This window comes from Thermobia domestica, chromosome 7 (genome assembly GCF_964235325.1).
Source record: "Thermobia domestica chromosome 7, izTheDome1.hap1.1, whole genome shotgun sequence".
Classification (NCBI taxonomy): Eukaryota; Metazoa; Arthropoda; class Insecta; order Zygentoma; family Lepismatidae; genus Thermobia; species Thermobia domestica.
This window is the reverse complement of record NC_137460.1, coordinates 259,050,382-259,076,165: the sequence shown is the minus strand read 5'-3', so window position 1 is coordinate 259,076,165 and position 25,784 is coordinate 259,050,382. Positions and strand designations below refer to the sequence as shown.

Sequence of the window (25,784 nt, the reverse complement as noted above, 5' to 3'; positions counted from 1 at the left end):
ATGTTCACTGTTTCCATCTCAAGTTCAAATACAATTTTTTTTTTCTTTCAATGAATTATGCTGCAGTAGTTTTGACAGAAATTGGAATAAAATTATTGACACTTTCATATTCGTCATCAATCATCAACAATAAGAACGAAAATATATTCTGTGTAGCAGCAAGTGTAAATATCAAATTCTTCATACTATTCCATCTTAATATATTTCATTACGTAATTAGTGGTAGTGCTGACAGATATCAGAAAAATTCGACATTTAATGAATGAATTATTAGAAATATCAATAATAATTTGGAGGAGCAAAGTGAGTACATTTTGAGTTTATTGATAAGTTTGCTCGTCGAGCAGTTTATGTTATATGTGTGTGAGAAGGTTTGTTGAAAAAACAAAGAAAAAGAAACTTAATTTCGTTTGTTTTTCGTATAGTTTCCATAGTGAATTTATTATACATATACATAGTACCCATAAATTTATTATACATATAGATTACTTGTGTTGTAGATTGATAGAATCTGCTCGGGACCAATATCACAAGCCTTGTGCGCAGATCTTCCTGGACGAATGGGGAACAAGTGGAAAGAGGCGGCCCACTTTAAAGACGTTGCTGGACCTTCTTGTGGAGGTGGAACTGTTCCGAGCAGCAGACTTTGTGGCTGTCAGCATTCTCGGAGGTAAATTATATTTTGCATTTCTTTTTAACAAGTAGAATGGTGGGAAAATTCACAGTTACATTTTTTTGAGTTACATTATAAAATACTGAACTGATGGAAAATACAAGGTAACCAAAAAAGTTCTTGCCGTTTTTGATGTCCCATTAATCATGAGCTCATAGAGAGGAAACGAAATAACGCACGTGCGTGCTAAGCGATAGGAGAATGACCCATCATCCTTCAGTAATATAGGCACATTGCGTACACACAACAGTCAAAGCTCGTAGGTATCGAAGCAGCTTGTTCGCGTGTGTGTGTTGTATGACTAAAGTGGGCCTCTCATCTGCCGCATCAAGTTGCAACGTATGCCATGCATTTGGAGAGAATGTCGTGAACGAACGCATCACCAGGCATTGGTACCAGAAATTCCGTTCGGGAGATGTGAGCCTTTCAAATGAACCACGTGTGTAGATGACAAGGCCCTTCGAGGAGGACAGTGGTCTAACGTGTGATAAACTTGCAGAAAGGTTCCATGTTTCTGCTGAAATAGATAGCACCTGTATGGGATAGGGAAGTCATACAACAGGGTGTCTATCGGTCACGAATGTCACGAAAAAGTCACGAAATTAGAAAACGGTCATGAAAGTCACGAAATTTAGCTTTTGGGTCACGATTTTTTTTAACTGTACAAATGTAAATACATATTGGAAAATTTCGTTCTGTGAAACGTCAAAATTCACCACCAAAAATGTCTATGACCGGCTTTAGACGCTACCAAATCGCAAGCAAAGTACGTTTCTATCGCATGGATGAAATTTCGGCCTAATTCGCACGCAAATTTGCTCTTGAAGCTGTTAGGAAATTTTATGATTTGGTAAAGAAAGGGTCACGAAAAAGTCACGAAATTTCATTTTGGAATTTTAGTAGACACCCTGTACAAGTTAAGCAAATGATTACCCCACTCATTGTCTGCAGTCAACAAGAAACAGCGTGTGACAGTCTGTTTGCCCTTACTTACTGCACCTGAACACATCCATATTTTATCGCTTGCTCATGGGTCCTCTATGATATTCGCAAGCGTATCAGACATTGGTTGCTCACACGTCATGACCATCTCTGCACCCATGAAAGGTGCGTTATCTGTGTAAGAGAAATTGTCGTGAAGTGGTGCGTTACGAGCTCCTTCCATCTGGTCAGACCATCACTGGTGACTTCTACTCTCAGCAGTTATAAAGGGTGTGCTGTATATTGCGACAGGAGGAGTCAGCATTGATGACTCGCAAGGGTGTACTGTTCCTGCACGGCAGTTCCAAGCCACATGTGCCAAAGAGGCCTAGATCCTTTAGCAATTTGTCTGGGAGACACTGTGCCTTTCACTGTATTAACATTATGCTTTTCGCCAACATATTACCACGTGTTTCATTCCCTCGACAACCACTTTCGTAAGTGATAATTCGCAAATGAGGGAGACCTGCAGATCGCATTCACGGATATTTCTAAATCTACGACCGCTGAGTTTTATCATCAGGTATTGTGCATCTGCAGGAACATTGGCAAAAGGTGTTGGGCGCTGACAGAAATTACTTCTACATGTAACCCTTTTAAATTTTGGGTTGTTTTTTTTAGGTAATTTTTAGGCTTTCAGTCAAGCAGCTACAGTACCAACACTATTGACGTTAGGATCATGGTTTGTATCTTTTGTTGTTGTTGTTGTAATGAAGCAGTTTCCAACTGCATCAATCAAATTTGCCTATTACGTACCAAATGCGAGAAATTCCCGCTGAAATTGGGAAAAAAGGATTTTTTGAAAAAAAAAAAAAAAGTCCTCTTTTATCGCGAATTTCTCCGCTCAGGTATACGACACGCACATGCGAATGGTACCCCCCCCCCCCCCCAAAAAAAAAAAAAAACACTGCTTCATTGTGAAAATAATGAGGAACGAAGAATGTACGGGGAAAAATAGTCTTGACGCTATAGCCGATTTACCAATTTTCCCTCGATAATACATTTTCAGTCAATTTCTATCCAATTCGCTTCAGCATAAGAACTAATCATTGTAGGAACATGAATCGTACTTCTTCTTGTTCGGCATGAATCGGCCTTTCGAACGGTATAACTTGAATATCCCTATCGTGCACCTGAGGGAGAAAATTCCTCCAAAAGGGAATTTTTTGTAAAAAATCTTTTTTTTTCAATTTTGGGACCCTCTGTGCGCCCCGAGTGGTAACGCTCAGCGCCCAAAATATTTCGAAATATACTACATACTGTTTGTAATAACTGTACGAAAAACCAATCTCATATCTTGAATACTAAGGACGAGAAAAAAATATTGACCCATGTCTCAACACCATGCATGCTCCCCTATAGCATGAAAAAAACGCCGAATTCTAGATAAAAATTTCCTGACACATCCCTAATTGTTGTAGGAAAACGAATCGTGCCTTGTTTTCTTTGGCATGAATTGGCCTTTGGAACGGTATAACTTCCATATCCGTATCATGCACCTGAGGAGAGAAAATTCCCCCAAAAGGAAAATTTTTGTAAAAAAAAAAAAAAAAAAAAAAAAAATGGGACCATCTGTGCGCCCCGGGTAGTTCTCCCTTCAGGTGCACGATACGGATATGCAAGTTATACCGTTAGAAAGGCCGATTCATGCCGAAGAAAACGAGGTACGATTCATGATTTTAGGATAAATAGTGATAATACAGTAGATACTTTACTAAACTAATTGACTAAAAATGTGTAAATAAAGCAAGAATTCAAACAGTGGAAAATTTCCTGGCACATTTCTATTTACTCTAGTATCATAATTTGTATCTCGCTTTGTTCCAAATAAGAGTAGGTTTCCAACGGTACCACTTCTAATATGTCTATATGTCCCTGAGGGGAGAAATTTAGAAAAAAGGAAAATTTTCTCCTGAAAAAATCCCATTTTTTCGATTTGGGCGGGATTTTCCTGCTTCTGGTACATAATAGGGAAATTTGAGTGCTACATTTGGTAACTCTGCTTTATAACGAAACCAACGAGGTACAAACTGTTTCTAAGATTAATAGGGATGCGTCACTAATTTTTTTTTTTTTAAAAAAAGCTCTAAAATTTACTCTTTTTTAAAAGCCGCCTTCGTAGTTTGTGACGTCACTGCCCCCAGGCATCGTACACGTGACTGCAAAATGCCCATAAAACTTTTTTTTGTGTGTGTGTGTGTGTGTGTGCTTCCATACTTGAATAAACGCAAAAAACCCGATGTGAAAAGCTTTACTAGAGATCTATAAAGCAAATTCCGAAGGTCGACGCCATGGCCTCTATACAGGCCAAAAAATTTAAAAGGGTTAAAGGTATGATGTATCGTCAGCTGTATTGCTCCTTGTTTATCACTGCTCTCGAACGGCAAGAACTGTTTTATTTACCTTGTATGTTCATTATTAACTCTTTAAGTACAGAGTAATCCATTTCTTTCGGAAAATTCCAAAAGAGCAATTTAGCAGTAGATTGAAGTTTCTTCAGATGAAGTTTTTCAAAACTTTTTGAAAGATTTCTCCAGATATCTATTACAATTTTCTTAATATTTTATGAGTATTTTTGTAATAACTCCATAGGTTATCAACATGACATGATTTACTGATTAATTTGGAAGAATGGGAGCAAGAAAGTGTAGATCAGTGGTCCAACCCCTTTATTTCGTGAAGGCTTGAAAAGCGTGGTTATATAATACTTGCTGATGGCATTGTTCTCTTCGCAAACAGCATGGATCTGCACGGGTATAATAGAATAACTTGGAAAACAAAGTTATCGGTTTGAAAAAAAAATATGGAAAGTACTAAGGTGATGTTCTTCGTGTTTGGTGGTCAGTGATTTTTTTATTTTCAGATTCATAATTAGTTGCAGACTAGGGTTTTTTTCTTTTTAACCGACCAAAAGGAGATTATCAATTCAACTTGTTTATATACAGAGTGAATTCACAAAATCCGTGACAGAGCCTTAACGCGGCTCGTAGTACACAGAAATCTTTGCAACAAAAAATGTTAATACCAAAGTGCATGTACTGAATCACTTGATGATGCTTCTGAAATCAGGGGCGTTTCGGGAATACCTCTACGGAGAGAAGGGGGGAAGCAACGTCAAAATTTTAAGTGAAAACAGGGGTCGATTTTGTTTCTCCATTGGAACAGTCGCTAAATTTTGAACAACTTTGAAGGGAACCATTTTGCCAAATTTCTTACCGTTTGACAGCTATACGAACTGGTTTAATAGGTCACTGCGATGGTTTCTGCATGCTCCAAATCAAAAGGAATAGTAAATTGTTGAAACTAAAATGAAGTACAAAATTATATATGTAGAAACAAACGAAGCAATGTTTGTAAACATTGACGTCTCGGGAATACCTCTATTGGGGCGGCACTAGTAGAATTACACGTTAAGCAGTGACTTGGAACTCCATGCTTACAAACAACACAAGGACATCGTACAAGTAAACGGAAGCGCCAGAAGCTCCTAAAAGCAAAGGCTTACGTAAACGTTGCGCAGCAAATGGACAGTATCGAATCCTTTTCACTGATGGAAAGATTTTTAGTGTTAAGGAAACTTTCAGTGCCCAGAATAACAGGATATATTCTACTTCATTTAGAGAAACTGATGCAAAGGATCCAGAAGAATTAGCATCCTGCCTCAATCATGGTGTGGTGGGATGTGACTTGGAAGGGCACAACGCAGCTCCATTTCTGTAAAAGAGGGTCAAAATGTCAGACAAAGTGTACCAGAAAACAGTGCTTGAGAGACTAGTCAAAAATCTCTTCAATATCCTCTTTCATGGACAAAACTGGAGCTTCCAGCATATAAAGCACTGACAACCCAGCAGTGGCTGAAAGCAAATATTCCGAACTTAATTTCCACTTAAGATTGGCCTTCTGCAAGTCTGAACCTAAACCGTTTGAGCTACAAATTGAGGTTCAAACTTCAGGAGATGGCTTGAAAGAAGAGACATCTTATTATTGAAAGTTTAAAGCAATCTCTTCGGAAGGCAGCTGCAGATTTTCCAGTCGATGTGTTGCGTAATGCAATTGATAAATAACCACAAAAACATAAGGATTGTGTGCATGCTAATTGTGGCCATTTTGAATAATTATTTGTGATTTTGGTTCACAGTGTATCCATGTAACTCATGTTGTTAGGATATTAAAATATTTCGAAGCATTTTGTATCAATGGTTAGGGATATTTTACATACCAATGTAAAACTTTGGAACCGTATTTATGGTAAGACTAGGTATATTGGATTTTGGTAGAATATAGTGAATATGCTTCATGAGACTTTTGCACAATTCTTACTGTTTAGAGTTGAAATCAGTGAATAAAAAGAGAGTGAATTTATTCACCCCCTCCCTTTATACTAAAAAACATGAGTGAAATTTTCGTGAAAATTCTCCGTTTTTATAAAACAGTTAAATTGACATAGTTCGTTTCTTCAACCGAATTGCGGTTCATATATAAAAAATATCTCCCTGTACGTATGGTGGCTCGTGCCATAAGTTAAAAAAAAAAATGAAATCTTTGAGTTTTACATCCCACGGTTATGCCGGTTAGGCTAAAGGAGACGGTGATGATGAGTAATGAATGAAATGGTGCAATGAAGAAAGTGGGAGGAAACGGGAGAACCCCGAGAAAACCCACGCACACGGTGTTTGTCCACCACAAAGTTAACTTGGCGGGGGCTGGGATCAATCCCGAGACCCCAAGCACCAGAGGTGAACGCTCTACCACTGAGCCACCGCGGCCCCCGTGCCATAAGTAAGTCGTCGTCGAATCTTACAGCAAGGGAACTTGTGACAAACACCCCCGATGATCAAATGGCCAACCAGAACCCTCATTTCAAATAATTGTCAGTCGCTTGTCAACTCCACGTGAAGTCTTCATTGCCACAGTTCCAAACGCCCCCCTTTAAGTAAGTTACTAGTTTGCTTTTTAATATATATAGTTTTCTTAAATATATATGTTAAACTCGACACCCTGTTCCCAAGATCAGATTCCTTTTTCTTACATTGTCTGAGACCTGTTTCATATTAGCCAAAGTATTGGGAAGAAAGAAAAGTCAAAGTGGATGTTAAAACGTTGCAACCCGGGAAATGCGGTCAAAAGAGGGATGGAGGGAAGAGGGTATGCTGTTGTAAAAATCAGCATGGGAACTTGAAAAAAAAAAATGCCGAATTGCACTCTGTTAAATGAACGCACTTTGAATGGTAAGGCGATAAAAATTTGCAATAATAATAACAGGAAAACAACTATCGCTCGTTTCTACAATGTACCGTATCACTAATAATGAAACAAAGATCAACATTTCATAGAGTGCGGTGGGTCATTGATACAGAGCTTACTTCTAGTGCGTAGATCCCATGTTCAATCATCGGGGGTATACCTGTTTCCCTGTTTCCTCCCACATCTCATTTCACCATTTTTTTTTTTTAATCATCATTCACTTGCCTTAATTACCCGTCTCTCTCAGCTTAAAGGACATAATCGTGAGATATTACACTGAGAAATTTCATTTTTCTTTTTTTCATATAACTTTTTTTTTATATACACCGCATTTAGATAGGTCCCTCGTAGCTATATAGCAGGCATATGTGCCTTCCACGTGGGAGACCTAGTTTCAATTCCCGGTGGAAGCTCATGTGGTTCGGATCCCATGTTAAGCTGTAAAGTCTACGTTTCATATAGCCTTCGAGTTGAAGAGAACATTAAACTCCCATCCAATAAATTTTGCACTGAATTTTGTGTATTGGACTTCCTTATAATTTTGTGTTTTAGGATCACCTGCGCCGCGACCCTTGGATGGTCCTGCAGCAGCGGTGGATGTTTCCACCAACGTGGTAAAGAAGCTGGTTCTACCGAAGATCGTCGTGGAGACACCCACGGAAGGGGATTTGAGTGCACCACAGAGAATGCGAGAGGAGGCTGCCAATAATCAAGCAGAGGCCCGGAGGGAGTTGGAACGACGAATGCGTGAAGAAGAGCTGGCAGAAGCCGTCAACCAAAACGTTCAACTACAGGATCCAATCGTAGAGACGCCTCGCGAAACAAATGACTCCCTCAGGAGAGGATTGGTGCTAAACACTGAACTACCTCATTTCTCTTACATGGAGCTCGAAATGTACACAGACAATTTTTCTGATCTCCCTCTTATAGAAAATGGACGAAAATTAGGCTCTGGGGCTTTTGGGACAGTATATCTCGCCTTGTTTCCTTCGCAGCAAAGGATGGCCATTAAAAGACTTAATAAAGACGCCGTAAATGCTGATAAACAATTCAAGAATGAAGTCGAGGTGCTTTCCAGGTAAGACTCATTCTCTATGGATCTGCCATTAAGGTAAAAGGAGTATAACGTGAGAGGGGTCAATGACAAGTTTGTAGCCTAACGAGATTTCCCAAGGGAGTTCAAGGGGAACACTGTAGTCTAGTGGTTAGGGCATTGGACTCATGTTCCGTGTGTCTCGGGTTCAGTTCCTGGCCGGTGCTTCCCAATTTCCGGCGTTCACCCAGCGTCGTCAGCCAAACTGGGGAGTCACGTGTAAACAAGACGTGACGGCCATTAGGTTTAGAAAGCTCCTAATGCGCCTGTTAAGACAGGGCGTCGCAACGCGCTTACCTCGTGCTCGCCGCTAGACTAAGCGTAGTTCAGCAGGTTGCTAGTAGATGGCGCTGGAGCAGGCTTAGGCTCAGAAAATGGGTTGTTACGCCAAATGGTTTGGTTTGATGTAGTGAAGTGAGTTCAAGGTGCTTCTCACATGTTTTTGTACAACTTCGAAAAAAATATTTTGGACTTGTAGTGTTGAGGAAATCACTAAAAATGACAATAGATTCTCCATAAGTGCTAAAAAGTCCTTTTAACTTTTTATTATGCTTTTTAACTAAAGGAATAAAGAATCCGAGGAGTTTGAGGAATGAGGCAAAATTTCATTACTTCCTTTTTTCGCAGCTTGCTGTAACACCAGTGATCTATAAGCTGATTGTATTGGTCCATCGCACATGGTGGCCTATTTTGGACAGTTTCCCACAGCGATCACACTTTTTTCTTTCCATTCAAACTTTAGTTCAGTCATTTTACAACTGAACCTAGAACAAATTGCAATAGAATTTCTGTTTACATTTTCTGGAAGAGAATTGTGTCCTAAACAATATATCAAAAGTTTACCAAAATCTACCGTGCCGTTTTCCGCCATTTTGAGTCACCATATTGGATTTTTTTGTCAGCACTTTCCAGAGAAGTATCGATAATAACTTCTCAATGAATTTACCTATTGCCTTCGTTCTTGTGCCAATTTGAAGGTAATTAACGTTAAATGTAACAGAGTTCGGTGTGTTTGCTATGTGGTGTCGCCATCTTTAAATATGTCGGCTATTATCCAGAAAAAATATTTTGTTCGTTTTTCTATAATACTTTCATGCCAAATAACTATGAAACCGTAGAATTAACGGAAAAATATGTCGATACAAACATAATAGAGTGGAATCTGTTCTTTCTAAAGATGCTAATATTATTAATATATCTTGTAAACTAAGGAAGCTACTTAGTTTTAAGTATTGCAGGGTGTTGTTTTGGGACATGCAATTCGGAAAACTAAGCAGAATGCCTGTAACTTTCAATAGGAATAATTACTAATTAAAGTAGGTTAAATTACATCATTTGGTCGAAAATACTTCAGTACATCATAGAAACGCTAGTGGTCCGTGTTGCCGCTCAGCCATGAGCTTTGAAGGAGGGGGTTTGGGGTGGCGCTTAAAGGGTGAAAATAAATACTTAAATAATCTTTTTTAAATATCTAAAATATATAGCTTTTTCCTCTAAGAACAGAAAGGCTTCTTATAAGACTGATGGTGTTTCACTGCCTTCAACAAAATGTCTAACAACCACTTCCACAGACAATACAAGCATAAACGAATAGGAGGGGAGACGAAACAGGAGTTGGAATGGTGAGTAGTTCTTTGACTGCATTCTTCAAGTATTAATAATAACATGAATAAAATTGTTCAATTTCAAGTGCCGCATAGTGTACTCATTTTTATCATTACATTATGACAAATGAAAGTTTAGGCAGAGCGCCTCAATATTTTAGCGCTCTGGTTTATATTACCACATTTTCATATGAATATTATACATTTAGATTTAATATCAGTTTCCAGATATACATCTCATAAAATAATTTGTTATAATTTCTTTAATGAAAATGATTAAACCTCTAACTGCAACATAATGAAAAGAAAATATCATGGATTTTTGTCTTCCTCTTTAATTCGATGTACCGGTATGTCTGTTTTTTTTTTTTTTTTTTTTTTTTTTTTTTTTTTTTTTTTTTTTTTTTGACTATCAGCAATCATCATCATCATCACTTTAAGCTCCTTGATCATCATGATTGATATTTTAAACAGGCTGTGCCGCGACATTGTCCACAAACTCTTGAACAATCAAGGCCATGATGCCGGCAAGAACAACGGGCTGATGTACCTGTTTTGCAGTTGCATCATATCATCTCAAGAACAGTTGTAGGTGCTGGTGGCAAATCTGTCAGAATGGGCATTAACTGGTTCTCCACTATGCCACCCCCACTGATTTGGATCCAAACTCTCGTTTCCTTTCCTTAGCTGAACCTGATGAAACACTCTAAGACTGTGATATTTTGCCGCCGCTGATGGGGGTGGTAAGGATTCTGACTGAATAGACCAAGTGTTCCTTGCAACCTTATGGCTGAACTTTTTAGCACGGAGTACATCGAGACCATCATTTGTTGATCTTCCATAAACTTCAACAATAGCTTTTTCACTTGCTGTAATGACATAATCTTGACTTGATAAATGATTATTAAATACATTCGCATACGTTGGTAGGGCTGTCTTTTGCATAAGCATCTTTAATCCTCTACCTTTCCCCACACCAAACAACTGTGACGTTGAGTCACATCCTAGAAGCGCATGTACAAACAGGAGGTTCTGGACTACTGTAGTACCTAAGGTGGCTTGTAGATGCTGAATATGTAACAGCTGAGATTCCTTTGCACCCCGTTTTGAAAGAGAGAATAAAAATACATTTCTGCATTCTGTAGTGACATGATGTCACAGGAGAATAGGGATGTCAGTGTCATCAGCTACAAAAATTACATCCTGCTCATGAGCGGCTTTCACTGCTGTCTGAACAATTAACACATCAACGTCGTCTTTTGCGTATATACATTGATTTCTACATACCTCTAAATGGTCACCTAGCATGCGAATGAAACGTTGTTTGTTTATTTTGTTTGCTAGAAAGTCGCTCTTTTTCACGATAAGTGCAGTGTTTTCACGTAGTATAGCATGCAGGACATCCGGCATATTTATAACGGCGGTTGTGAGCTACATCTTTGATGGAAGGTCCTCCACAATATCCGTCAAATACAATTACACACTTTTCATAATGGTCATGCAGATACTTGGAGTAGCTGTTACAAATACCTGAGAACGATTCCCCTATATTCCATGGAAGTCTATGTAACAATGAACCACCGTCAAGAATGTATAGTGGATTTGATGGTTCAACTGCTGATGTTGATTTAATGGCATGTCGAATGGCCTCAGCAAGGGTTGACTTGTTTGCCTGTCGTGGAAGAAGAGATGAGTCAACTAGCGATGCTGGATAATTGCACAACTCATATTTAAAAAGATCATCTATTACTAGCTTCTGAGAATTTACCAGAATGGTCAGTCTTTGAAATAACAAGTCAGAATCAATTATTTGAGAAGCTTCATGTCCTTTCAGCTTCTTCTTTACTCCCATTGTCACGGCCTGTGCACTTCGCTTAAATGTGTATTCTTGTAATGTTTTCCCCTTCATGGACTGAATTATACATTCACCAATTCTGCGTTGTCCACATTCACTACGTTCGATGCACATATACCTGTTGTGATACTGTGCAACGAAGAATCCGATCGAAATGGATTTCTATCGACAAGAAATGCAAGCAATTTTTCTGTGTTCTGTTTATCTCGCTCTTTCCGGACATCAGTTGTTTCCTTATGCTGCTCACTTGTTCGGTAGAACACTCCAGTGAATTCTTGCATAGCGTTGTGAACCTCGGTGCATGGAATCATAGATTGTATCCAAATGTGTTGCTGAGTTTCAGTCATTCCTCACCCTCTTGTGAGGCCACCTGTTGTTTTAAGGCTTCTCATGAGCACCTGTTCGATGAAGAGATCTGTGAGCAAGCCTCCCTAAAACTTGTCACTTCGTCGAACTACATGAAATCCCTGTTGGAATTTACTATGAGCATAAGGATGCGTAGTCTTGAGGATTTCCATTTCTTGTAGATGAACATAGATTGTTATGTCTTAGTATAGAGGTTATGACCTGCTGCTGCAAAATATGGCAACATCAATCGCAAAGACTGGAGATAAAGATCCCAGTTTCCTGTCCTCTCAGCAGTGATAAACATTTTAAGAATATCTACCATTTTCATATACTGTATCCATAAGCGTGAAGTTCTGCTCGATTCTGCCTTATTGTCTTTTGTACATTCCACTTGCTTAATCGCATTAAGTACTTCTAAATTTGAAGTGCACTCTGCATTCAAGCCAGCAAGTAAATCACTGTACACTTTTGTCATGTTATCCAATAGTATAATGTTTGATGGATCAAGGTTACAAGGATCAACAAGAGGGTGGCCAGTAGGCTGATGAATATCGCTTGTTGATAGAGGCATTTCCTTGTCTTCACTTCTTCGGTAAGGTATAGGCAGGTAAAGGGCCTCGGCTATTAAGATAATATTCAAAGCTCCATATACAAGAATATGTCCTCTTCTTGCTCGAGCCAGCGCTTTACCACAGAGCATTTGTACAACTGAGTTCTTCGCAAAAATCACTTCTAAGGTTTCCTGAAGCCCAGAACTATCCATTAGATAACCAATGCATCCTAAGAAACTTATTTCGGTATATAGACCACCGATTAACAACACCACATTCTTCAAATCACTGTCTGGTGGTTCACTCGCCTGTATTTGATGTTCCTTTCACCACAATGGTTGATCGAAAGTGATAACAGGAGTAACATTGTTTATAGTTGCTTGGTTACACAGGAATGTCAAAGTAGAATAAATGCATGTCAGGTCTGTAGGATTCATATTTATCAATGGGAGGAAGATGGCCGTCGACTTTCCAGGATGATCGCCCTTTTGTACCATCTGCATGAAACCTGACCATCCAGGCCTAACAGTTCCTAAGAATGGTGAAATTTTCCACAGAAAATCAGGCAGTATTTGGGCTGTTACATTAGATGTCTTCTGTGTTTGAAATTCGTTAAAGATAGGTAACTGCATATACTTTCGTAGTCTATGTGGTATAATCTTGATTTTTCCTGCATTTACGATTGAGGATGCTGATACATCACATTTTTTAACTATTCGATTGTTTTGTTGGCCTGGTGTTACTACACCAATCATTCCCATGCCATGAAATGTATTGTTACCATCAAGGGTCCTGATATTATGATCCACATTGTCTGCGATATAATTAACAAAATTGCCATGCACAATATCTGTGGTCGCGTTAAATGTTGTTGAAGCATTCTTTCGTAACGTAGAACTTCATTATATGGTGAACAAAACCCATGCAGGTGCAAGGAATCAATTAAAAATCGTGATCCGAAATGATGATGTAGCTCAACTGCCAACCCTAACTGCAGAGGAGCAATAATTACTCAGGGACGAGCTGACTGTATAATGGCTTTCCCTATAGATGCTATTTTCTTCTTATACTTAGTATCAATAACTGACTGAAGAAAAATCTTCAGACTGTCAGGAAGAAATTGAGATGCTTTTTCAACTGAAACCATGTCTTCTATTGATGGGTACTTTAATTCAGATGTGTTAATTAACTTTATATCATTTTTTTTAATCAGTTTTGCAGCAGTTGTGATAATTCTTCTCTTTTCTTCTTCGCATGCCCCCTTTTCAGCATTGTAATATTCATAAAGAATTACAGAGGCATTACATTTTCCCGTCCACCCAAATTTGCTATAACTATCTGGTTGCCATAATATTCCACCACCTTTTGTTTTATGTATTTCACTGAATAAGGTTCTTCAGATGATCCACATGTAAGCAGTTCTTCCTTCATTTTCCCCACTAGATCGTTGATAGTTATTTGTTCCTCATCATTTTCCTCAAAATACTTCATGACATTCAAGAAGCTCCGTTTCCTTTCTTCATTCTCAGGTCTTCCAATAAGAACTGATCGCTTCATAGATGGGACACTAAAATCCATGGAAGGTTCAGGGGTACATCTTCCTGTTCGGAAATTTACGCTGCATTGATTATGATAAATACTGTCTGCTGCATGTAAATTTGAAGCACATGCCAACCTGCACTTCACTTCTTGGCTCCATCTATCATTTCTGGTGTTGCAGACCTGCAGGATCTTTCTCGAAAAGTATCTCTTCGGACTGGATAGACATCTCTTCCTCTTTTACCACCATTACTCAGTTTGGCTTCTTGTCCACAGAAAAGGCAGTGTGTGTTGAACTCGAAACCCCCAGATTGAGAGCGACATTTTACAGGTGATGCTGTTTGAGGAGATATACTTCTTAATTTAATGTACTTGGTATTCCACCATTTCCGTCGACACTTTACATGCACGATTTGATCTTCGATTGCTCGTATTGCACTCCCACGCTGTTCGCTTGCACTATTTATTCCATCACTTCCTTTCTTTCGAAGGGTTACAGTGGCTTCCACAGTCAATGGTTTATTACAAAGAATACACACGTCAGTTTCTGTCTCGTCCATGTCTGTAAGTATCTGATAACATATCAAATAATGTATTTATCATAGGACTGTTCTCACAAATAGCACACAAGTATAATATACCCCAAATTAATCAAAATTCAATATTGCAATCCACATCGCACTATGCAAGAAACAATATATATATATTTGGTACCACTACCATGAAAGTAATGTACGAAATCTTACCAGTCATACATTGTTCAAGGCATACATATAGAAATAAATGTTCACTCGATGCACTAAATAATGTAATTTAATTTCCAAATAAAATAATTATCATCAAATTCCTTTTCAAGCACAACTGTATAAAGGTAAACAAACACATAATCACACAAAACAGCGTTTCCTTTATCTTGTTCACAGTATAACTCCTTGTTTACCAGGCCAGAAGTGTTGCCAGGTTATAATTTAAATAGTTTTAGAGTCATACACGAGAGAAGTTACTGTTTTCTTTAAAAGTAAAATCCAATTGACTCTTCAAACTGGCTGTAAACACCATGGTAAACAATATTTCTCAGAAAGGAAAAAAAAAATAATAAAATTTAATTTCATTTTGTTCATGGTTCAGTAATTTTATCAGTCTAGTGTAAGTATTTAATGACATAACGTGGCAACAATGACTAAACAACTGATAGAATTTTTGTAATCTGAGAAGCAACTACGAGGGAAGAGGGAGGGGGCAGCCACCTCTTCAAAATTTGTAGCAGTTTTATTCATATGTTATTATTAATACTTGAGGAATGCAGTCAAAGAACTACTCTCCATTCCAACTCATGTTTCGTCTCCCCTCCTCCATAACATGTAGCCTATTCGTTTATGCTTGTATTGTCTGTGGAAGTGATTGTTAGACATTTTGTTGAAGGCAGTGAAACATCATCAGTCTTATAAGAAGCCTTTCTGTTCTTAGAGGGGAAAGCTATATATTCTAGATATTTAAAAGGATTATTTAAGTATTTATTTTCACCCTTTAAGCGCCACCCTTACCTGCCCTCCTTCAAAGCTCATGGCCGAGCGGCAACACGGACCACTAGCGTTTCTATGATGCACTGAAGTATTTTCGGCTAAATGATGTAACTTAACCTACTTTAATTAGTAATTACTCCTATTGAAAGTTACAGGCATTCCGCTTAGTTTTCCGAATTGCATGTCCCAAAACATGACACCCTGCGATACTTAAAACTAAGTAGCTTCCTTAGTTTACAAGATACATCAATGATATTAGCATCTTTAGAAAGAACAGATTCCACTCTATAACGTTTGTATCGACATATTTATCCGTTTCTTCTACGGTTTCATAGTTATTTGGCATGAAAGTATTATAGAAAAACGAACAAAATATTTTTTCTGGATAATAGCCGCCATATTTAAAGATGGCGACACCACATAGCAAGCACAGCGAACTCTGTTACATTTAACATTAATTACCTTCAATTTGGCACAAGAACGAAGGCAATAGGTAAATTCATTGAGAGGTTATTACCGGTACTTCTCTGGAAAGTGCTGACAAAAAAAAATCCAATATGGCGACTCAAAATGGTGGAAAACGGCACGGTAGATTTGGTAAACTTTTGATATATTGTTTAGGACACAATTCTCTTCCAGAAAATGAAAACAAAATTTCTATTGCAATTTGTTCCGGGTTAAGACATTTTTTGTCGTAAAATGAATGAACTACTTGTCAATATTTCGGAATAATAATGTCCGGTCATCACACCACCTTTTGGTAGTTAGTCCCAGAAAACACTGGCCATCACCTTACCCTTGGAGTCTTCCACGTAAAACTTTTGGAGTTGATGGTAGGAGGGTTATATTCACTGTTTTGAAGTGTCTTATGTCTCAAGGTCATGAACGTAAGTCGTCTTCTGAGACACGTATTCAGAAATTTAGGAACCTATCTCACCAGTACTTCCGTCGCAGTGTATTGTACTGTCTCATGCAAAATGCCAATAATCTGTGCATTACACCGAAAGATCGACCCAGCAATATCATGACATGGATGTATTTTCTTGGATCAGCCGTGTTGAAGTTCCAATACGAGATTCACTTCATGTTCAATATACAACGTGCACGCTTTGTACGTCCGACGTCTTTTTAGATCTGCAACCCAATTTATTACACTGGCGTACGAAGGTGCAATCGCCCCCAGCGTCTGCTGCATATCAAGTTGTATTTCTTTGGGAGTTAGTTTCCTTCTTGTCGAGGTATTTATTTGATGGCTGCTTGGTTTTTTGTCCGGTGTCCCCTCCTGTGATTCAGGATCTGTGAAACAAAATCCACAGATGCAGCAAACTCAATATTTGGTACCACAGCTTTCGAAAGATGGCACTTCAATACATATATTACTCTTAAACGTAGTAGCAATATTTTGTAGTAAAGCTAAAAACTTGTCAATTGCTTTTCTTAGAATTATGGCGCTTTTTTTTTTTTTTTTTTAACGACAAAAACAAAAGTACTTTCCCATTACTAGATTTTAGTTTATCAATAATTTTAGAATAAACGAGCCGATTTCAATGAAGTTTCCTTGTCATACTGAAAAAGTGTAACAGCATGTACGGAACCAGAAATCAGCTCTCCCCATTGGTGTAGTGGCTAGCACGTGCGCTTTTGGTGTGCATGATTTCCGGGTTCCAATTTCCGGTGGAAGCACATGAAGTAAACTTAATTTCAGTCATCTCAGTCTCCTTTAGCCAAAGGGCATAACCGTGAGACGTTAAACTAAAAAAAAAATCATTTTATTTCATTTAGAACTGGAAAGCTTACTCAAATTCTCGATAGAAAATCAAATTATGGGAACGTATTGTCGTTTACGACTATGCAATACCTTTTAATTCTTGCGATAACATTGAGAAAGTTAAAACAGCACAACTGCGCAACTTGTGAAGAGTCATAGCTGGCCACTTTACGTAATTGTTATTCATAGCCAAGATCTGATTTCAGCGCTTATATTTTTGGTTTCTTAGACTGTGGTTCACTGTCTGTAACACAGCTAAGTCCCCAATCACCTCGCGATGCTGGATCAACACCAAAAATTCTTAACTCCCATCGGAATTCGAACTCGGGACAGTGGACATATAAGACGCACGCTGCCATACTGTTGTATAGGAGCATTGTAGTAAAAATACATTTTTTTTTTTTCAAAACCACGCTTCCGTCAAAATGCCAAAATCTTTTTTGGAAAGGTCAATTTTATTTTATTCATTATTAACACTAGAGATTGCTTTAAAAAAAAAAACTTTTTTTTTTTTTTTTTTTTTTTGTCATCCTCAGTTTAAAAGCAATATGCATCAATCTGTCAACAACGCTAATATGTAGACCTTAAAACCAGGGTGGATTGATTTAAATTAGTCTAATTTAAATCAAGATTTAAATCAGTTGATTTTTTTTAAGTAAAAATCGTTGATTTAAATCAAATTCCGAAACAAAATAATTCAAAGTGAAAATAAGTAAAATCCCATTTCTGTTCTGTTATTTCGGTTACGGAAGTTAATAATCATAATACAATGAGACTCAAATGTACAGCATAGTATGAAAACAAGTGTAATGCACAGGATGATTAGGAAAAATCTCGTTTTGAACGGGTAACGGAGCAATCCTGCTTTCTTCTCTTCGTAACAATGGGTTTGGGTCTTTAAATCGTTAACTATTCCACCATCGACATTTAAGACGAAAATTCTTTCGTGTGCGCGTCTGCTTGTTTGTTTCCATATAATAGGGCGTATTTAGAGGGATCCTATCCCCTCTCCGATTTTATTTTATTTTATTTTTTTTTTTTAATTTATAACTTTATACGAAATTTATATATTTCGTGCCTCAATCTAGTTCCAATTTTTTTTAAAAATGTGCCCCTACCAAATATCAGTAACTTCTGTGAAAAAAAAGTGTCATTTTGATAAACGTTGCTATACTTTTTCCTTAATGCTTAACCTTTTAAATTATATTACCTTTTTTATTCTATTAAAAATCGAATCTTCATTATTCGATTAAAAAAGTATCAATAAACCTTTTTATTTCGTTTTTTTTCAAGACTGGAGGCATTCTAGAACATGTTACATGCTTTCACGCCTTTCTGCGTCGAGACATAGTGTGTGATGATATAATAATTTAAAAAGATATTTTTTGTTATGCCTATGATTCTTATTTTTTTGGCGGGCCTACATTTTGCATTCAGAAGACTGAAATTTTGCACACTCGTTCAGTGCACCCCTTAGTATTTTTCAGATGTTTTCAGATCTCTGCGTGAAAACTGTGGGTACAGACGGGCAAATGTAAAAAAGAAAGGATATTTTTAACAAAATAGCTTTTTTCGAGATTCAGATGGAGACATATGAATTGTACCGTTTGAAAGGCTGTTCTATTCTGAAGAGAATGATGTACGAAGCATGATCCTAAGATAAATAGGGATATCTGAGGAAATGTTTACATTACATGCGGGTTATCTGGAGCATTGTGGGGATGTTATTAGCTCATTGTTCAATATTTTCCCCGCCCTTACTATTTAAGACAGCTTGAAATTTTATACACACATTTAGTACATCCCTTAGTATTTTCCAGTTGATTTTGAGATGTGCGTTAACACAAGGGAGTCCAGAGGGAATCAAAATTTGAAAAAAAAAAAAAAAATTAAGAAAAATCCCATTTTCTCTCAAAATTACCCGCTTCAGGGACATCATAGGGAAATGTGAATGTTACCGTTTCAAAGGCTGTTCTATTCTGAAGAGAATGAGGTATGAGCCATTATCGTAGGATAAATAGGGATGATGTTATAGCTGCTTGACTGAAAGTCTATAATTTACCTTTAAAAAAGCCATAATTTAAAAGGATTAAGAAACATTATTTTGGGATTGATATAGGTTAACAATTGGGGATTAATTCAAAATTTAACCCTAATACTTTCACTTAAATGGCATAATTAGCATTTAATACTAAGTCCTAATGCTTTTTCTTCAGTTCGCGACTTGTAATTTACGAGGAGAAAGATTTGATTTAAATCCAAAAAAATCGATTTAAATAAAAAAAAATCAACAAAAATGATTTTAAAAAAATCATTTTTTTTCCACCCTGCTTAAACACTTAAGAGTTATACAAATATTTAGATATTCTTAACGCTTTACAAAAGCAAAACGCGTGTTAGTCATGCGAATTTCTGATAATTGTGGCTGACTGCTTTGCCTGGGCGCTTATTTCTGGTGCGCGGGGTCCCTTGTTCGAACCTCGGCCAAGTAAGTTTCTGGTAGACAACATCGGGTCTGTCGCTTTTCTCGTGGTACTCCCGTTTCCTTCCGAGTCTTTTATAATCTTTTACTTGTCTTAATCACATGTCTCGCTTAGCCTAAAGGGCATAATCGTTAGACGTTAAACTGAGAGATTTCATTTTTGTATTTGCTTTTGCATCTTATCTGACGCCAAAAGATGTGGCTAACTTGCATACGAACCAAAGGCTTGTGGGAATACGTAATTATTATAAAGAGAAAGGAAAAAATTTTGTGGCTTCCTTTATCGACTACAAATTTTAGTTTGTTTCATTGGATTTTGCAGTTATCAACAAGTGTACAGAATACGCTTCTGTGTGAATACTAACTTCGATCGAAGGCAGGCTAGTGTAATATTGGTTTTCAAAGTGGAATTGTCTTGTTTGAAGGACTTTAGTCGAGGGTATACGGCGGTGCATGCCGTACACCCTCTATTTAATCTTTCCTTTGGTTTCGATTATATTTGTTAATTTATTTACAAACGGGATTATTACTTTAAATTTAAAAAAAAATGCTTACGACTAGATCCTGTTGTGGAAAAATTAAACACTCACCATACGTTTCGGAAGACCAAGCTGGTACCGTCCTCTGTGGAGGATAACAAGGATAAAAACGGATAAGAGAAAAAAGGAACACGTACCGTCAACAAATATAACATAAAGGATGGATGCCAAAATACCTCGAGCAGAGCACAGTGCGAAAGAATGAGCTGAGTTGAAGGAAGCACGATGTCTATGTTATGTCACTATTGCCAGATCCAAAAAATACATCAAAGGTAGATAACCAGATCGTATCAATGTTGCCAAAATCCAGATTTAAGGCCAGTTTATATTTATGAATAATACCTAACTTCTTTAGTGAATCAACAAAGTAACTTTTAAATCCAGTAAGATGTTTTCTGGAAACTTTCCGGGAATACTGCAAGCAGATACAGGGGTGCCCACAAGGGGGGACTATGACGCAAACTGCGTCATTGAAATATTTGGGGGGGTTAAAAATCTATATAAATATGTTTGAGGGGGTGTAAAAATTAATCGAAAAGATTTTTTTTCATGGAAGAACACCTACGGATAGACAATTGAGGGGGGGTGCGTCATGGACATGAGGGGGGGTGAGCACCACTGAGCAGATATGTTATGCTTTGCAAAAATACGTTGAATTTTTGTTGATAATTGTGGAAAGTAAGGAATCCTTATCCAGGTTTTTGCTTTTTTAGGAGTAACTGTTTTAGGGACTTGCATCGATCTGCGTGTTTTATTAAACCACTTTTGTAAGATACGCAACTTTTTTCTTTTAATTTTTATTTTATTTTATTTATTTACTTTTTTTTGTGCCCTATTTGATATAAAAACTGTATTTCGTCGTTAAGATCATTTGGACGATCACAAATTAATAATTCCCTCCGAAAGAAATTTTTCCAAATATTGGCCTTGTAGAATGGTGGATGGGCTGACTGTTGATGTATGTAAGTAGTGCCTGTAGTAGATTTTCGATATGCTTTTGTTATAAATTTGTTCTGTGATCGGGTAATCAGTAAATCTAAAAATGGAAGACACTTATCAGATTCACGTTCGAGGATAAACTTCAGCCCAGGATGCTGATTGTTGAATTGTTCAAACATTTGTACCTATTTTCATTACGTCACGTGCAAGTAGTAAAATGTCATCGGCATAGCGGTAATGTTTAATGTACTTAAATGCATCCTGCTGTAAAAATAGAAGTTTAGATCTGATTTAAAACAATATTGGACAATATCGGGAATAGTGTGTTGCTCACGGTTAGACCATCATTATGAGAAAAGTAATCAGGGTGTCTATCGGTTACGAAAGTCACGAAATCAGAAAACGGTCATGAAAGTTACGAAATTTAGCTCTGGGATCACGATATTTTTTAACTGTACAAATGTAGGTACAGATTGGAAAATTTTGTTCTATAAAACGTCAAAATTCAGCACCAAAAATGTACATGGTTGGGTTTAGACGGTACCAAATCGCAAGCAAAGTACGTTTCTGTCGCATGGATGAAAATTCGGCCTAATTCGCACCCAAATTCGCTCTTGAAAATGTTAGGAAATTTCATGATTTGGTAAAGAAAGGGTCACGAAATTTCATTTTGGAATTTTAGTAGACATCCTGGTAATGATTAGCACATCCTTTTCTATCCTATTCTTACCCTGTGTTCAAATATATCGTCTGTTACGGTATTGCATCCACTCCTCGTAAAAACACCAGCTATCGTCACGACTCCAGGAACAGCCGCCAAGCTCCGCTCCGTACCACGCCTTTAATATAGTTGGTCTAGAACCAAACTAACGAGAAGAGGTGGTAAAGCCGTCTATACCTAGCAGGTGCTCACGAGAGAAATAAACCCCAAATCGTAACGCAAGAGTACGGGAGAGGGCGCGGTGGCTCAGTGGTAAAGCGTTCACCTCCGGTGCTTGGGGTCCCTGGTTCGATCCCAGCTCGCGCCGTGGGGACTTTGTGGTGGACAAACACCGTGCTCGTGGGTTTCCTCGAGGTTCTCCCGTTTCCTCCCACTTTCTTCATTCCACCATTTCACTCATTTCTCATTATCACCGTCTGCTTTAGCCTAACCGGCATAACTGTGGGACGTTAAACTTAAAGATTTCGTTTTTGCAAGAGTACTGGACTAAGTAATTGCAAGTTGATAATATAGTTGCTAGGCGAGAAATAGGTGATGGATATTACGCTACTCTTCCGCTGCAAATACAACTCTTACTACCTACCATGCATATATCTTAATAAAAACATTTGTTACTAGAAATCGTACTAAATGGAAAGTAATTTAACCTTTTACCTTTAATTAATTGATTAAGATACAACGTACCTGGAAAGTATTTCACATGTTACAAAAGTAGATTACTTCTTACGCTTGTTATAGAAGTTCTTCATTTGGCCTCTTATTGTCAGATCCGCTGACTTCGTAACCGTCGAGTACAATAAAACGATGCGAAACAACTTCTGTACGAATACTTAAGCCTGTTGTTACGTTCCTAGTTCTTCCGAAACGCTTCTGATAGCTTTTGTACGTAGTCTGTCGGGTAAGAAGTTCATTGTTCTTCAAGTAATAATCTTGACACTACTTCCTTTTTTTGCGAATTGCATCATCAAATAATATAATAACTTATCACTTTTTAGATTATGACTATTTTCAGCATTTTTTGAATGGTACACTCGACTTTTTTTTTAAAAAAAAAAAAACGAATTTAAGTTCTTTATAAATTGGGTTTGAGACTCATTTTAGCGGAATGATTTAATGACTTTGTGGTTTTTCAAACTAACATCGCTTCACAAACACAAACGGAGTATTTTCAGCAGCACCACTCTTTTCTCTCAGTTCTTCCTCTCTTTTAATGATTAGTTTTCGTGCCACCAGATGGCAGACAGACAAGGCAGAACAATGTCATAAAGCAACTTGTTCACAGACTTAAATAAAATGGACTTGATTTGACCAAATTTCCACTTTTATAAACCAAGGAAATTTGGGTAAAAGACAGACCACTTACATTGGCGCTCAGCGGACTGAAGACGCACCAATTATTTTGAGTAAACTTTCAAGAAACCTGTATAATTTTTCAAGTGCGCTGCACCGCAGTTTTCAAAGGATGATCACCATGCACGGGTGACAGAATAAATTTACCATTTATTGCATTAGTCCCATGAAAGATTTCAAACGTAACGGGATCTTGTCTTCAAAAGTTTATACACCATTACCCGTAGCGTCACACAGGTACACACCACCATTGAAGAATTCCATAGTCCAAGTTCATTCAGTACTTTCGCTAGTGACTGCATCATCAGGAGAAGGTTTTTTTTTACACACGAAAATAACGGAAACACAGGGGCGTATTATGAAACGAACGAGGGGCTTACTTTGTATAAAGTCCAATCTTTTTCTGTGTTATTGAACTTATTTCAAGTGATACAATAACTGTTTTTACTTTATTATTATTATTATTATTATTATTATTATTATTATTATTATTATTATTATTATTATTATTATTATTATTATTATTGAATTTTTTACAATAGTTACGAAGTAAATTCCAGTAAATGAACAGTAAAGTATGCATAGATTTTTAGTTACACTCTTCCCATGATATACCGTACGACCAATATTTACGATTATTATTATAATTATGATGTGCACGTATCACTACATACAGACATGAAAATTGTTGCAAATAAAGAAAGATAAAATACAAGTAAAATACGAATCATACTTATAAATGCGCTAGGGATGTACTGATACCACTTTTTCACCGATACCCGATACCGATACTGAGGAGGCTGATACTGCCGATACCAATACTTCTGGACACATGTATTATCAGGAATTTTCAGAATAATGAAATGATCAACATTGTAATACGGTATATTAGATATAAGGCCAAAATTTGATACAAAGACAACACACAAAAAATATATTTCCTCTAAATTTAATCCAGCTAACATATAATGAACTAAAAAGCAGCAGATACTTAAATAGTGTAAACTTAATTCTAAGAATCAGTGATTAATATTTAGAGTGATGATGTATTTAGATAATTACATTGTATTTACTAGTCTCTATTACATACATATAATGCAAACGGATACTACCCTTACAACTTTTTATTTTTTATAAAATTATGCTGTAGGTGTTGCTGTGTATACCATAAAAAAATACAGTATTATTTAAGCGAAGTCAAAAACAAACTATGTATTAACTTTAGAAGTAATTGTTTCTAACCACTAAGTAGAAGAAAATAATGATAAAGTGAGCGTCTTCTGGGTTTCTTCCATAGTATTTTCTTCTGAATCGAAACCTGTGTCTCGTTTGCGATTCAAATTACGGGTCTGCTATCCTCCTGACATGGGCGCCCGAAAGGAGAGGGCAGAGTGGGACCCCCTTGCCTCACGAAAATGTATACGTAATATAGCAAACCACGTATATTAAAAACCAGACGTAATACAACAACTATGGAATTCCCCCCCCCCCCCCAGAAAATTTTTCTTCGGGCGCCCATGATCCTGACTGAGGATCTTTAGCTTTGCGTCACCAGTATTTTGGTATCGAGGGACTAAAAATATCAGTTGAGTACGAGTAGTGCAAGGTGTCTTTCATTTCAATTCAGGCAGAGCTTGTACCATCACCATCTCAGATATTGTTGAAACTTTTTGTATAGTAACTAGACATGTTTTTAAAGATTTTTTTTTTTTTAATTTAATTTCCCGCCAAGTAATGGACCATCAAGGACGGGGAGTGCAATTTATAAATTGTAGAAAACATGGCAAATGGTCAACTTCGGAGCCCCACCATTCAGCTATGGAGACAGGTACAGTTATAATTCTTGTTGTGGTATGTACACTCATGTCCAAAATTATTGTCGCATATCTATAAATGTGTTGTTGTAGGAATATAATTTGATAACGAATTCGTCCGGTATTACTTATAATGTTAATATATGTATAATCGGAAAAGACATGTATGTGCCAAATTTCATGTCAAAAGAGCAGTAAATAAGAACAATAAAACGAAAATAAAACTTTCTTGTCCATTTAGCAATACTTTATTTTACTCATTCTAATTTTCGTATTTATAATTATTTTCTTATGAAATTTACCACATATACATTTCCCGATTATACACATAGTGTCAGTATTAAAAGTATCCTGCAAAATCATTATCAAATTATATTGTTACAAGAATACAGTTATAGATATGCGACAATCATTTTGGACATGAGTGTACATAGGGATATAAATAAACTATATTTTATTGTAGTTTGGTTTGCGCATGCGTATTTTTTTGTACATAAAATTAACAAATGAACGTCAGTTTATCTGAAAAGTAGAAGTTTACGAATTTTTTTTCCGAACATTTCCGGTTTAAATTTTAAAATTCTATTTTCACGGTAGTTACCCGGTTTAAAAAAAAAAGTATCGCTTCTGTGTGCAACCGTTTCGTCGCAAGAAATTCGAAAAATTTTCAAAAGCCGCCATTTTCTTGAAAACACCATATTTTAAAATTCTGAAATTTTGTCAGATGGTTCAATTTTACATCAATAATAAACACACCAAA

The 25,784-nt window shown here is 37.0% G+C and overlaps 1 protein-coding gene across 2 annotated transcripts in view; it reads left to right on the top strand.

The window, feature by feature from the left end:
- Window positions 1-25,784, top strand: part of LOC145690854 (interleukin-1 receptor-associated kinase 4-like) — a 119,300-nt gene that overhangs the window by 26,298 nt on the left and 67,218 nt on the right. For both annotated transcript variants that reach the window (XM_081766221.1, XM_081766220.1), the window contains exons 3-4: window positions 501-670; window positions 7,451-7,976. In XM_081766221.1, the coding sequence (XP_081622347.1) occupies window positions 501-670; window positions 7,451-7,976 (696 nt within the window). The remainder of the gene's footprint in view (window positions 1-500; window positions 671-7,450; window positions 7,977-25,784) is intronic.